The sequence below is a fragment of the Hyaena hyaena genome, unplaced genomic scaffold, assembly GCF_003009895.1.
Source record: "Hyaena hyaena isolate Hyena2069 unplaced genomic scaffold, ASM300989v1 scaffold_441, whole genome shotgun sequence".
NCBI classification, from domain to species: domain Eukaryota; kingdom Metazoa; phylum Chordata; class Mammalia; order Carnivora; family Hyaenidae; genus Hyaena; species Hyaena hyaena.
The window spans coordinates 45,364-59,061 of record NW_024081074.1 but is presented as its reverse complement, the minus strand read 5'-3'; the positions used below and the strand labels follow the sequence as shown (position 1 = coordinate 59,061).

At 62.8% G+C, this 13,698-nt stretch overlaps 1 protein-coding gene across 16 annotated transcripts in view; it reads left to right on the top strand.

Moving 5' to 3' along the window:
• Positions 1-11,582, top strand: part of BIN1 (bridging integrator 1) — a 54,467-nt gene extending 42,885 nt beyond the window's left edge. For 4 of the 16 annotated variants that reach the window (XM_039253178.1, XM_039253180.1, XM_039253183.1 and 1 more), the window contains 9 exons: positions 1,946-2,087; positions 3,325-3,453; positions 6,486-6,593; positions 7,064-7,087; positions 7,947-8,054; positions 8,922-9,011; positions 9,265-9,375; positions 9,670-9,771; positions 11,383-11,582. In XM_039253178.1, the coding sequence (XP_039109109.1) occupies positions 1,946-2,087; positions 3,325-3,453; positions 6,486-6,593; positions 7,064-7,087; positions 7,947-8,054; positions 8,922-9,011; positions 9,265-9,375; positions 9,670-9,771; positions 11,383-11,490 (922 nt within the window). In that variant the 3' untranslated portion in view covers positions 11,491-11,582. Of the gene's footprint in view, positions 1-1,945; positions 2,088-3,324; positions 3,454-6,485; positions 6,594-7,063; positions 7,088-7,946; positions 8,055-8,389; positions 8,451-8,921; positions 9,012-9,264; positions 9,376-9,669; positions 9,772-11,382 lie in introns of those variants that run through there. The other 12 variants (XM_039253181.1, XM_039253184.1, XM_039253186.1 and 9 more) reach the window with 7 other exon arrangements.
• Positions 11,583-13,698: the final 2,116 nt, after the last annotated feature.

Here is a 13,698-nt window from a genome sequence, read left to right as displayed (position 1 = left end):
CCCCACAGCCCCTGCGTGCCCCCAGAGCCCCTGCGTGTCCCCACAGCCCCTGCGTGCCCCCAGAGCCCCTGCGTGTCCCCACAGCCCCTGCGTGCCCCCAGAGCCCCTGCGTGCTCCCACAGCCCCTGCGTGCCCCCAGAGCCCCTGCGTGCTCCCACAGCCCCTGCGTGCCCCCCACAGCCCCCGTGTGCTGAACCACAGGCAGGGAGGGTGACCGGCAGTCCCCCCAACTCGTCAGCCCTGTTTCAGGGTTGTGCCCTCTCGTTTTGTCAGCTCCATCCCTGGGCACCAGGCAGCACACCCAGGTCAGGGGGGTCCCCGGGACTGGACAATGGGAGCCCAAAGGTAGGTTCAGGCCTTCTTCACGGCCGTCGAACGTTAAGGGAGGCTCTGCCCCGTTGCACCCCTCTGAGCAGAGGGGTTGCTGATGAGGAGGAAAGGGAACAGGCCAGCCTCGAACTGGGCACTGCCCCAAAATGAAGGCCTCTGCGTCCCGTCCGTTCCCACAGAAAGAAAACTAAACTGCTCTCCCGGCTGCTCAGAAAGAAAAACAGGTACCCACCTGAGTGCTGCATTGTGGGGGGTCTGAGGCTGGCGCCCCGGCCGGCCTACCCCGTGCATGCGCCTAGCGCCCTGCTCTGCGGGTGCCACTAACCCCTAACCTGTGTCCCCGTGTGTGGTGCTGCCGGCAGTGTGTGGCGCGCGCGCGCGCGCGTGTGTGTCCAGACCTGGAGGTTCACCCGAGGAAGGGAGCCCTGAGGAAGCCCTGGGGGGAGGGCAGGGGAAGGTCCTTGTAGCACAGTGGCGGGTGTTAAAATGTGTGCGCGCGCAGTATGTTTATACGTATGCTTTAAGGAGGCAAATACATTCCCATGAAACACAAATTCAGTAGCTGTGAGAAGGGACCATGATGTCCCTCACACGCCTGCCCCATCATCTAGCCCCCCGCTCCTCCCTGCCCCCCAGACGATGTGGTCACTAGCTTCTTTGGATCCTTCTAGAACTGCCGTCCAGCACTTGCCCCAGGAGGCTGGTGAGCACCTGAAATGCGACCAGTGTGACTGGCAGCTGAACTTTTAGTTTCACTTAATGTAACTTTATGTAACTTAATGTAACTTTAAACAGCTGTCTGCTGCCAGGGGCTGGCCTTTATCGCACTGCTCTACAGTTTCCAAGGGAACAAATATGCATTTTTGTTTTCTGCCCCCTGCCCCCCCACGTGGTGGTTATGCACACCAGTTGCCCTTGTTCTCTATACCGAACTTCACCCTCTCATCCCCAGATGCCACTCTGTCTGTGGCCTCTGCTTGGCTTCCTTTTTTTCCCCCCAAATGGCCTGCGGGTGACCTCAGTGTGGACGGGGAGCGTGGGCCCCGAGAGTGGGGCAGTGGTCCGTGTCCGGTGTGGGTGGGTGGACTGACAGGGAGGCTGGCCAGGCCCTCGGAGTTGGGGGGCAGCCTGGGCGCAGGGGCTGATGGGGACATGTGGGATGAGACTCATTTGCCTCTAGGCTGTTTGGCTTTCTCGTGCTGTGGAGCGCTGCTCCCTGGGGGAGCCCGGCGGTGGCCTGTGGGGTGGCTTCCCTGGGGACCCAACACCTCCAGCTCAGACCTCCTCCTGGGCCGTCACCGTCTCCAAGGCAGGCCGTGTGCACACACCCCTGCATTTCCACCCATTCTGATCCATGAGTACGTGACTTCTCACCTGCAAGCACGGGGACACACACATTCGCGGCCATGTGGACATCACATTTCACAGTGAATCTGTGTGAACACACAGACACACACACCCTCTCGATTCACATGTTAACACACAGACACACACACATTTTCACACAGGGATCTGTGTGCACACCCCTCACAGGCACACTTGTGCATTTGCACATTCCCTCTTGTACGCAGCGACTTCCCCCCATTGAGCTTCCTCCCTGGTCTTGCCTCCACAGTGACAACGCCCCTGCAAAAGGAGACAAGAGCCCTTCGCCTCCTCCGGGTGGTTCCCCGGCCGCCGCCCCGGAGATCAGAGTCAACCACGAGCCCGAGCCGCCTGCAGCAGGGGGGGCCAGTCTCCCCAAGTCCCCGTCTCAGGTAGGCATGGTGCCCCCTCGTCCCCTCCCCCTTCTTCCTGCTTCACGACTCCCTCCTTCCCGGTCCTGTGTCCCCAGCACCGGCCGTGCCTTCTCTCGGGGACACCTGTGAGTCTGTGTCTCCCTCTGCTCCCCGCACCACCCCCTTCTTCCCTCTCTCCCTACCCTTGGGGCTGCCGACTTCCTCCATCTTCCTTCCCGCAGCCCGGGAGCATCCAGATCCACAGAGGCGGTTGCTTTCTCTCCTCCTCACCTTCTCTCTTGGCATGGGGCCATGCAGGACCTCTACAGGGTCAGCGGGGCAAAGGGCTCAGTGAGGGGACTGTGAAGTCCAAGGGGCACAGGCCCCAAGAAGTCTGGCCCCACCCCCAGCAGGTTTCTCCAGCTTTCTGCCTTGTCCCCAGGAGCTGGCCTGTGGCCCCGTCGGAACTGATAACCTCCCCCAGCCACCAGCCCCTGGCAGCAGGCCCCTTGCTGGTGGGCCGTGCCCGTCCCGCAGCTGATTAGGGTATAAGGGTGTGAAGAGTGTGACAAGAGCCCCACTTGAACAGCACTTGCTCTGCGCCCTGACACTGTGCCAGCACTCCCCACATTTCCATTCATTAAATTGTCACGGCCACAGCCGCCCAGTGAGGCAGATGCCCGCCCCACCTGACCAATGAGGAAACCAAGGCTGGGGGCTGCCGAGGCGCCGAGCCCCCCACGTGAGCAGATGCGTGGCCGTCCTGCCCTCTGCTGGGCCCCGGTGCCAGCCCCTCACTGGCCAGACAGAGCTCCTCCCGCGGAAGGGCAGACAGGGTGCTGGGAGGGCAGAGAGCCCAGCCTGGGAGGGAGGCTCTTTCTCAGCTACAGCTTCTCTCCTGAGTATCACCCAGGTGGGTGCCGGCCCACACCTCCTGCAGCACCCCTCCTACCCGGGCCAGCCAGCCTGCTGTTCCTTCTCTCTCCTCTTCTCTGTTCCCTCCCTGTCTCTCCTTTCACTCCCCCCGCCTTCCCTCCCCTCCCCTGTCAACCCTTCTCTCCCAACAGCGTTTCTGGACTTCCCTCCTCAGTCTCCCTCTAGAGGTGGCCCCGTGGTCCTGCGCCTCGGGCAGTGTCATTCTTTTCGTCTTCCTCAGTTGCCTGGGTGGGGCTGAGGCCTGGGGTGTGACTAACCGTGGCTTTGTCTCTGTCTGTCCCCCACCCCCACGCCCCGCTGTGCCTCGCTGTGCGGCCCCTCACCTGCTGCCGACCCACAGCTCCGGAAAGGGCCTCCAGTCCCTCCACCTCCCAAACACACCCCGTCCAAGGAGGTCAAGCAGGAGCAGATCCTCAGCCTGTTTGATGACGCGTTTGTCCCTGAGATCAGCGTGACCACCCCCTCCCAGGTCAGCTGAGGCCACCGCGGCCCAGCCCTCTCTTGCTCTTTCGGGATGTGCATGGCCTTCTTCCTCCATCCCATGCCCTGCGTCTCCACCTCAAGAGCCAGATGCTGGCCCAGAGGTTGGCCCAGAGCCTCCCCCATGCTCATTCATGCATCCCTCCCTCCATCCTCCCTCATCCATCAATCTTTGAGCATGTGCTGTGGCCAGATGCAGGGGCACAGATGGGTGGTCCTCGGGGAGCCCATCAGCCTCCCCTGGGGCGATGGCTGAAGAGGCATCAGTGGGGAGGATTCAGGCCAGTCCAGGAAAGCTTCCTGGAGCAGGTGACATTTGCTGGGTGGCTGCATGTTGCGTTAGCCAGAGCCAGTAGTATATGTAGGCCAGGATGGGTAGGACATGGGCTCAGAAGCTTCTAGGAGCTAGAGGTCAGTGTGTGTGCAGAGTGCAGCAGTGGGCAGTGAGAGGAGGCAGTGGGAACAGTTGGGAAGGCCCTGGAACATCTGGCCAAGGCACCTAGACCTTAGCTGGCAGATACACTGACTGGCCTCAGACCTGGGACGACATGGGCCACAGAGCAGGGCTGCTGCTTGGAAGTGCCCTGAAAAGGCACGTTGCTCATCCATAGGTGGCGGAAGGAGGGCTGGGCAGGAAGGTCACAGCGGTGGCCTGGGCACAGGCTGCGCAAGGTTGCGTGGGCTCGCAGAGGCCACAACGTGCTCTTTCCCCTGCACCTGGTGTCCAGGCCTTGAAGCCCGGGCCCTTCCCACTGGGGCCTTGCCAGTGGTGCAGGCTGGCCCATCCCAGGCTGTGGCTGGCCTGTGCCGGAGGGCTGCCATAGAGAGCTACTCTGCTCTGCCCGGGGCCTCTGGGCTCTGCCTCCTGCCCGCCCCTTGGCACAAGCTCAGAGGCCTGGGGGGGGGTGGGGAGGCAGGGCAGAGGGTGTGAGTGCTGAGGGAGAGGCAGCTGGGGGCCAAGGCTGGTGGTCTCTGCTCAGTGTAGGCTTCAAGCCCCAACAGGAGGGCTCTGAGTTAGAACTAGGAGCTTCCAATATGGAGTTGCTGGGGGACAGGTGGGCGATCCACTGGGTTGGGACCTGGGAGGCACAGGAGCCCCTCTCTAGAAGGTGGCTGGGGCTGGTCTAGGGGCGCTCCGAGAAGTGAGGACACTGGGCCGCGCCACCTCTGGGGCAGCTGGCTGCTGGAGCGCTGTCTCCACCCTGGAGATGCACACGAGGGACACAGGGGGACAGAACGTGAGGAAACACTGAGTAGGGCCTGGTGCCAGCCACTTATCTACACGACTTTGCTGGGTTTTCACCTACACTCTGGGAGGGGACCGTTGCCTCCCTTTAACAGGCGAGGAGCCCGCAGGCCTGTCTGGTGGCCAGAGTGCCCGCCCCGGGTATGTCAGCCTTCCTGTGCTCAGCGCATGCCTCCCTCACTACCCCTTCTGCCCTCTCCGGGGAGCCAGGTCTCTGCCCTGAGTGTGGGAAGCGAACACCGTGGGTGCTGTTGCTGGGGGCTGGGGTGGGCTGTCCGTGAAGCTGTGCTAACAGGGCTCAGCAGGGCTGAGGTGAGTAGCCTGCGTCCCTGTACCGAAGGACCATTCTGGTCCTGCATGGTGGGCCAGCTGGCCCGCTGGGAGGCACGGAAGGAGTGGTCTGCACTTTGGCTGGTGACCCTGTCCCCTTGGAGCACGAGAGGGCAGCTGTCTGGGCCTGAGTGACCTCGAGAAGGAGCTGGTGGCAGGGCTACTTGGGGGAGAGAAATACTACTACCAGCTGGGGGGGCACCTACAGGCCACGCACCCACAGTGTCCTGGGCACTCAGTCACTCAGAGAGGGCAGGGTCATGGGAACAGAGCAGTGGCCCCACCCTCAGGCTCATCAGACAGGGATCAGCCTAAAGAAACTCAGCTGGGGTGGGCCTGGGGCAGGGACTCGGGAGTCAGGGCCCCTTGTCCAGAGACAGCACTCAGCCCAGGCTCTCTGAGGTCTGTGCCTTGTCCCCTGGGCTGTGGGACAGCTGGCACCAAGGGTTCTCAGCACGGAGAGTCGTGGGTCTCTGCTGACAAACTGCAGCTCAGCTGTGAAGCCTGTCTCCCAGGACCCAGGTCTTGGGTCCTTCTGGAAGGAAGGCCTTGGGTGGACGCAGTGGGTGCCAGCAAGAGCGGGTGGACAGGGGGAGCTGGGCTGGCCTGTGTTGTTGGGGCCTCACCCCTCCTACCACCCGTGAAGTGGGGCCAGAGCCAGGCCAAGCCAGGGCCCTCTGCTCTCCGGCCAAGTGTTCCCTGGCTCCCAGAGGGAATCTGCATGTCTTCCGGGGGCTGGTGCTGACCCAGCCCATTCTCCTTCAAGGGCCGCTCTGCCACCATCGCCTGGGCCGGCTAACGGGGAGCTGGGGCCTCAGCCTGTGCACTCAGCCTCCTGGGGCCACGCCTGTTACCAGCACAGCCCTGGGCTGCACTTAGGCCCACTGAATAGGGGTCCCTGGGGTGGGGCCTGCGGTTTGGGCACAGGGAACCCAAGCTGAAGACTGGGCTCCGAGGTGGTGTGTGTGCCGGCTCAGCCCTGTCCTCGCCCTGTGGAGCTGGTGGGAGGGTGGGTGTCGCCACAGGTGACCTGTCTGTGTGGGGCAGCCTGGGGAGGCCTGTCCTAGGGGCCCTCTCCTGGTTAGAGGGAGGGCAGGGGACTGTGCAGCTTCTCGGGGGGGGGGGGTGAGGCTGGGAGAGCCTGTGGGAGCCTGTGGGTGCAGGGAGCAGAGAGGAGTCTGCACCTGGAGACCACTGCGGCCTGCAGGACAGGCAGATGGCCAAGAGGGGGCTGGCGACGGGCTGGTCCAGGGGGACAAGCTGCTGCTGTCGAGGGTGGGGGGACGTTGTGTGCGTGGAGCTCGCGGAGCCAGGGGTGTGGCGGGCGACGCCCTCCCGTGTGCGTGAGGCGCGCGTGTCCGCGAGCGAGCGCGCCTGCCGTGCGCGCCCCGGGGGGTGCGCGCAGCCGGTCACTAACTGCCTTCCTCCTCTGCCACGCTGCCAAGTTTGAGGCCCCCGGGCCTTTCTCGGAGCAGGCCAGTCTGCTGGACTTGGACTTTGACCCCCTCCCGCCTGTGGCGAGCCCCGTGAAGGCGCCCACACCCTCTGGTCAGGTTGGTCTGGGCCCGCCACCGCCTGCGGGCCCGCGGGTCTCTGGGGCACCGGGCCGTGGGCTCACGTCCGGCCATGAGTGCCCATCTAAGCCGGGCCTTCGGGGTCCTGGGTCAACAGGCTTTCCTCTCGTTAACTGCACTTCCCTGGCGCCCCAGCCCCCAGCAGACACATGCGGGGAGAGGGCCGTCAGGAGGAGGGGCAGCTGAACACTCACGTGGTCACTGACGGCCTCTGTCGGCACCCTGCCCTCTCCGGCCGCAGCTCCGTGTCTGGGCACTACTGGCCTGGGGTCTTGGCCCCTAGCAGGTGTCCAGGACGTGGCCCAATGCACACAGTGGGGCCTGGCTCCGTGCGGCCCCTGCCTGCTGGGCTCCAGGGCCTTGGGGTGGGGGTCACTGGGGTTGCTTGTCTGCCCCCTGTCACTAACCTCTGTACTAACTCTGTCCTTCTCCCCCTCTGCTGCGCCTAGTCAATTCCGTGGGACCTCTGGGAGGTAAGCTGTGTTTGCTCGGTGCCCACCCCCGGGGGGCGCCGCTCCTCCCCGGCCCACCCTGCCTGGTCCTGCACCTGGCGGGTTCACAGGTGCGGGCACACGCACCAGGGCCGGCGCTGCCTGTCCCACTGCCGCCCCTCTGCAGAGAAACTGCCCCGCGGCCAGGCCCCGCGGGGAAGGGGCTTCTCGCTTCAGCCAGAGAAGGTCGTCTGTGGTTCGGCTCAGCGGTGGGGTCTGCGAGTGGCTCCCTAGGATGGGTGTTGTGTCCTCGTGCTGGGCCAAGGCCCGCGAGGCAGGGCGGCCTTGGGGGTGGAGGAGGTCTGTGTCTCTGGGGGCCCCGCAGGGCACGGCATCGGGGAGCCGTTGGGATGGAGGGGGGGGGTGGTTCGAGGGACGGGAGAAGCAGGGTGAGGCCAGGAGCCTTATGTGAGCAGCCCTGGTGGCGCGGGCTTGGGGCCCCGGCAGCGCTGTGCAGCTTCTGCAGGAGTGGGAGCCGCTGCTGAGCACATTCTCCCAGGAGCTCCAAGGCCCCGAATAGTCTTAGGCTGGAGGAGTTCAGCGCAGAGCCCGGCGCAGGCAGCCATTTTGTTGAGGGGACTTTGGGGGGCGCTGTGGCTCATTTGCGCCTGCGCATCCCGGTGGCAGGCGTAGGCGCAAGGAGGTGGGCGTGGTTTTCCCTTCAGGAGGTCCGCGTGTGACCCGTGAGGGGCCTGGCTTCCCGCCGCAGGCGCCCAGTCTCCCCTCTGCCAACACCGGGCTGCTCACGACTCTCTCCTCTTGTCTTGTGTCCTTGCCCAACGCCCCCTCCTCCCTGGTCTCCCCCCCTCCCGCCCCGTTCTCCCTGGTGGCCCGTCACTAGCCCACAGAGAGTCCAGCTGGCAGCCTGCCTTCCAGGGAGCCCAGTGCTGCCGACGGCACCTTTGCCGTGGCCTGGCCCAGCCAGACGGCCGAGCCCGGGCCGGCCCAAGTAAGTGCCCCCCCCCCCCCCCCCCCCGCCTCCTCCCAGTTGTCCCCGGTCCCTGGGGGTGTCGCAGCGAGGAGGGGCCAGCAGGAGGCGACGCAGGAGGGACAAGGCCGCTGTGGGCCTGAGGGTGAGGTCAGGGCCGTGAATCCGCTGGCCCCTGACCCGCTTAGCCGGCTGCTCGCTGTGATTGAGGCCAGACGGGCCCTCCCTCCTCGCCAGCCCCGCCTCCCAGCGTGGGGGGGAGGAGCCTTCAGAGCGTTTCTTGGTCTGTGGCAGGTACTTTCCAGAGTTTCCTCATTTAACTTTCACCCTAACCTAGACGTTTCCTCCTTTTACAGATGAGGAGGTGGGGGCTAGGCAGCTTGAGCGATGGCTCCCAGGGCTCAGAAGTGGCCGAGTGTGAGTGTTGGCCGGGGTCAGCCTGACTGAGGCCGGCAGTGTCCGCTGTGCGGTGGCCAGGCCCCCCAGCATGGTGCCCAGCACTGTGCTGCCCCCCCTCCCCCCTTGGGGAGCAGGGGGCCAGGGCTGGGCCAGGGCTGCTTCAGCCTGCCCTGACTTGTTTGGCCCGGGACAGGCACTTGTTGCTGTCCCCGACCGTGCGGGTCAGCTGCCTCAGCCCGCTGGCCAGGCAGGTGGGAAGAGCCTGAGGTTTGGCCGGGCCCTGGGCTTGGAGGGCAGGGCCTGTGAGAGCAGGTTGGGGGGCGCCCCAGGGCCTCTGTGCTGCCAGCACCTTCTCCAGCAGCTTCCCGTGGCAGCGACCCGGCCTCTCCTCCGGGAACTCCCTGGACTGCCCGGCTCCCCACGGCCTTCCCCTTGCCCTGGCCACAGCGTCCGTCCATGTCTGACCCCATGCCGGCGTTTGTGTTGCAGCCAGCAGAGGCCTCCGAGGTGGCGGGCGGGACCCAACCTGCGGCTGGAGCGCAGGAGCCCGGGGAGACTGCAGCAAGTGAAGCAGCTTCCGTAAGACGCCAGGGACCAAGGCCCCGCCTTCTCTTCCCTGCTGTCCGCCCGCCCTCCCGCTCCTGGCTCCCGAGCCCCGTGCCTGCCTGTGCTCCTTGCTCGGTGCTGGTCCAGGTCGCAGTTCCCGGCGAGGAACCCGGAGGCAGACCCGTCTGGCGTCAGCCACAGAGGCCCTCCCCTTCCCTTGCCCCCGTGGCCCCTGCCCTCCGGGGACCCGCTCCCCGACCACGCTGACTGCGCTTCCTCCCCGCAGAGCTCTCTCCCTGCCGTGGTGGTAGAGACCTTCTCAGCAACTGTGAACGGCACCGTGGAGGGCAGCAGTGGGGCGGGACGCTTGGATCTGCCCCCAGGGTTCATGTTCAAGGTAAGCCCCGGCCAGCTGACCCCACAGCCTCTGCTGCCGTCTGAACCGACGGTGCCCTGGTGGTGGGGTCGCCCCCTTTCACAGATGAGGACGCTGAGCTAGGAGGCTGTGTGGGTTTGCCCCAAGTTCCCCTGCCCCCACTACCCCTGCTACCCAGTTGGCGAGGTGGCGTCCCGGTCCCCATGCTGCCACAGCATGCAAAAGCCACCGAAAGGCCAGGGCACTGCACTAGGTTGCAGGAGGGAACAAAGGCCTCTGCGGAAGGGGTGTTGAACTCTTCCCCAACCTCTGCAGGTACAGGCCCAGCACGACTACGTGGCCACCGACACGGATGAGCTGCAGCTCAAGGCTGGTGACGTGGTACTGGTGATCCCTTTCCAGAACCCCGAGGAGCAGGTGAGGGCTCTGGCTGGCTGAGGCGGGAGCGGCCAGCAGGGGGCAGCAGAGGCCCGCCAGCCACAGACCTGCAGGCACCGCGCCCGGCTGCTCTCCCCTGTAGCCAGCAGGGGGCAGCAGAGGCCCGCCAGCCACAGACCTGCAGATACGTTGCCAGGCTGCTCTCCCCTCCCGCTAATTCCTTTTCTCTGTCTTCATGCCCTTCTCCCCTGACTCATTTCCCTTCGCTTCACCTCTCCCCACTCTCTCTCCCTTCCCTTTGGCCCCTTTCCCGTGCCACCATGTGTCCCCTGGTCTCTTTCCCTGTCTCTGCCTCCTCTCTGTTTCCTTAGTCCCCTTTCCTTCTTCCTGCCTCCTCCTTTCCTCTGCTCTGCCTTTCAGTTTTTTGCCTCTAAGTCTCTTTCTCCCCTCCTCCCTCCCCTGCCGCTGTCCTCCACGGCCTCCTTTCTTCTAGGACAGGATCCCTGGCCGCCCCCTGTGAGCCCTCCTGCCTGGCAGTGAGCTGGCAAGGTGTCTGCTCTGCAGCCTCACATTGGGCCGCCTCCTCCAGGCTGGCCTTGCCCTCTGCCCACAGGGACGGCGTGGGGGTTCCAGCAGGCGCCCCTGAACACCCTCAGCTGTGTCCCCAGCTGTTTCCCTGGCCAGATACCTCCCAGACCCTTCCCCTGCTGTGGCTTCTCTTGGTTGGTTAGTCTCCCGCAGAGCCTGGGGCTGGTACAGAGCCGGGACTGCCCTCCAAATTTCCAAATTTCCCACAGGCTGCTTGGTTCAGACTGGGAGGTGTGAGTAACAAGGGCTCCCCTCAATCCCTGGGTCTCCACTCATGTCCTCTGTGGGCGAGCCCTGGGCTAGGTGGGATTTTAAGAAGCAGAGTCCTGGCCCCTGACCCACAGTGGGGGTCATGTGGGTGGGTGGGTGTGGGTCAGAGAGGACATACAGAGGCTCTGTGACAGGCAGGTAATGACACAACGAAAACCTAGGGAGGTCCCGGGCAGAGCAAGGTCAGTGGTGGCATCTGCCACGGCCAGGGATGTATGGCCCCTGTGGTTCTAGGGATCAGGGTCTGGGGCTAGGGACAGTGCCTGGGCTTGGGTAGATGGCCCCTGTGAGGGGTCAGTATGAAAGCAAAGGCCAGGTATGAGTCTGAGGGCTTGATGGGGTGGTCTTAGGTCACTTGAGGAGCATTTAACTGGTCAGTGCTCACCAGAAATTGCTGGTATTGTTTGTGGAAGTCTGAAAGGACAGCTGATGTGCTCTGTGAGCACCAGACAGTGGGAAGCTCCTTGGCCTGGGGTTCAGGGAGTCTACACACATTCAGACCAGTGCAGAAGTCAGGCTACCTTTCTAGAGAGAAGAGAACTCACCCAAATGATAGTTAAATACGCATGCTGAAGGGCAGAGGGCACCTAGCTTGGGCAGGTTTGGGTCTGGGATAGCAAGGAAGGCTGCCTGGAGGAGGCATTCTTGCAGGTGGGTGTGACAGGCTCAAGGAAATGATCAGGCAGAGGAGGGGACATCCTCCCAATAGATCCTAAGTGAGCCCGTGTCCAGTAGGGTTTGAGTGGGCTCGGTCCCCATCCCTGTGTGACCCGCGCCCCGCTTCACTCTCAGGATGAAGGCTGGCTCATGGGCGTGAAGGAGAGTGACTGGAACCAGCACAAGGAGCTGGAGAAATGCCGGGGCGTCTTCCCCGAGAACTTCACTGAGCGGGTTCAGTGAGGGCGCAGCGGGTGCAGCTCTCTGGGCGTGTGAAGAACACCTTTTCCCGAAAAATGTGTGTTTCTTTCTTTCTTTTCTTTCTTTTTTTTTTTCTTCCTGATTTTGTTTTTAAACTTTTGAAAAGCAAAGGGAAGTCAAGAGGAGAGACCTAAGCCAAGAGGTCTTCTCCCAGAGATTAGGGTGTTTTCCAAAGAGCCTGTTTTCGGCGAGTCCAGTGGAGTCACCAGTGCTCCTGAAGCGGCTGTGTCCCCTAGTCGAGTTCCTGCCACGCCCGCATGAGTGCCCGGCCGTGGCGCGGGGCCTGGCGGCTTGCTGGGGCTTCGGCCAAGCAGTCTGGGCAAGGTAGCTTTCTCCTGGCAGCTGCTTTGGGTAGGGTCGGGTCTCTGCAGAGACCTCGGGGCCCAGACATCAGCCTGGCCCGGCCCCGCCCCGCAGACCGTCTGTGTGCTGTTTGAAAATAAATCTTAGTGTTCCAAACAAAATGAAACAAACTGAACAAAAACCACTCAGAGACTGTGTGTTGGTTTCTTTGCTCTCCCTCCATTTCTGTCTGCAGTGCAATGGAACCGTGGTTACCTGTGGCTTTTCTACTGGGACACTCTGCCCTCCCCCCACCCCCACCAGGGCAGCTGGTGCTGGGCCAGGGGCTCCATTCTTGCTGCGGCCTCACCAGCTATGGTGTGCCCGACACTTCCTCTTGAGCCCCTCCAGGTCGTCGGGACCCACCGGAGCGCTTCAGCCCCTGCCCCCCGGCGTTTTTACCGGTGGTTGGTTGGGATACAGGTGACGGGGGCTGAGAGACGGAGAGGGGAAGGGGCTTGAAGAGCCAGCTGCATGCCACCCTATTTATTAATTTAATACATTGGAGACCTTGGAGATCAGGTGCCACCGACTCCATTTCCCAGATGAGGGAACTGAGGCCCAAGGAGGTTCAGTTGCTTGCTGATGAGCAGTGGGACTGGGTTCTGGACCTGAGCAGTCAGCCCTGGGTGCATGGGAAGGTCTGGGCCTGGTGGCGGGAAGGACAAGTTCAGCCACCCTGCTGCTCCCTCTTGGAGCTGCCTGCCTCCCTTTCCAATAGGAAGGTCCCCATTGCACGCAGCCCCATTCTTCAGCCCCTCCGTAGACTTGGGCTGCCCTGAGAAGCCTGTGGCATGTGCCTGTGGTGGCCTGGGTCCCTCCCAGAAGCCACTGGAGCTGTGCCCGTGTGCCCAGGGACCAGCTGGACTTCCAGGTGGAAGGGACTTCTCTCTACAGAAATTTGGATGGTGGTAAGAAGCCAGTGAAGGAGATGAACGTCAGAATCTTAGCTTTATTTTTGGGTAAAACCCTGGAGCTTTGCCTCAGGTGGCAGCATCGTCACTGCTGGGGCCCTGCCCTGTCTGTGGCTGGCAGTTTTGGCTCTGCCAGCCATAGTTTCTGTGAGCAAAGGGAGGTATGGGGCTCATTTCCAGTCACCCCTGCTTCAAAAACATTAGCTTTTCATTCCTTGTTCCGTTCCTTCCGTGTTGACAGCAATTGCTGGTGGAGCCAGGCTTGAAGCCCACTTGGTCAGCTCCAGTGTGCCTCAGAGCCTGGGGTGTGCACCCTGGGGTGTGGGGTGTGTGCCCTGGGGTATGGGGGTGTTCTCCCTGGGGTATAGGGATATGCCATGAGAGTCTTCATTTTTATTTCATAATGAAACATTAAACACATTATGCAGGAGAAAGCATTTACCTTACGTTTATCATAGCATGAAATTCATGGATGGATCAGATGGTGGCTTGGAGTGATACCCCCTGACTCTCAAGGAGGGTATCTGGGCTGAAGCCCCTGCATCTGGGCTGAAGTTGTCAGGAAAAGCCCTTCTCTGTATCACAGGAGTGCTCCATTCAGGCAGTAGGAGGAAGCTGACCTGCAGAGAGAGCTCCCAGAGGGAGGGAGCCTGGGTGCCGTGCCCCTGTCCAAGTGGGTAGGCAGTTGGCCTGAAGCCTGAGCGGGGCTAAGTGGGAGCTGGGGCACTACCAGGTTTATGTCCACCTGACAAAAATTAGAAATTCAGAGCCGAGCAGCACACACTTTGTCGGTGCTAATGGTCCCTCCCTCTCCATGCCCAAGGCCGTAGAATGTGCACACACAGTTACCAGGCTGTCTTAGAAGTTCCCAGCTGGGGAATTCCTTCTGGATTCCTCTCCCTTCTACCTGCTCCCGAGCCCTTTCCAGCGACCC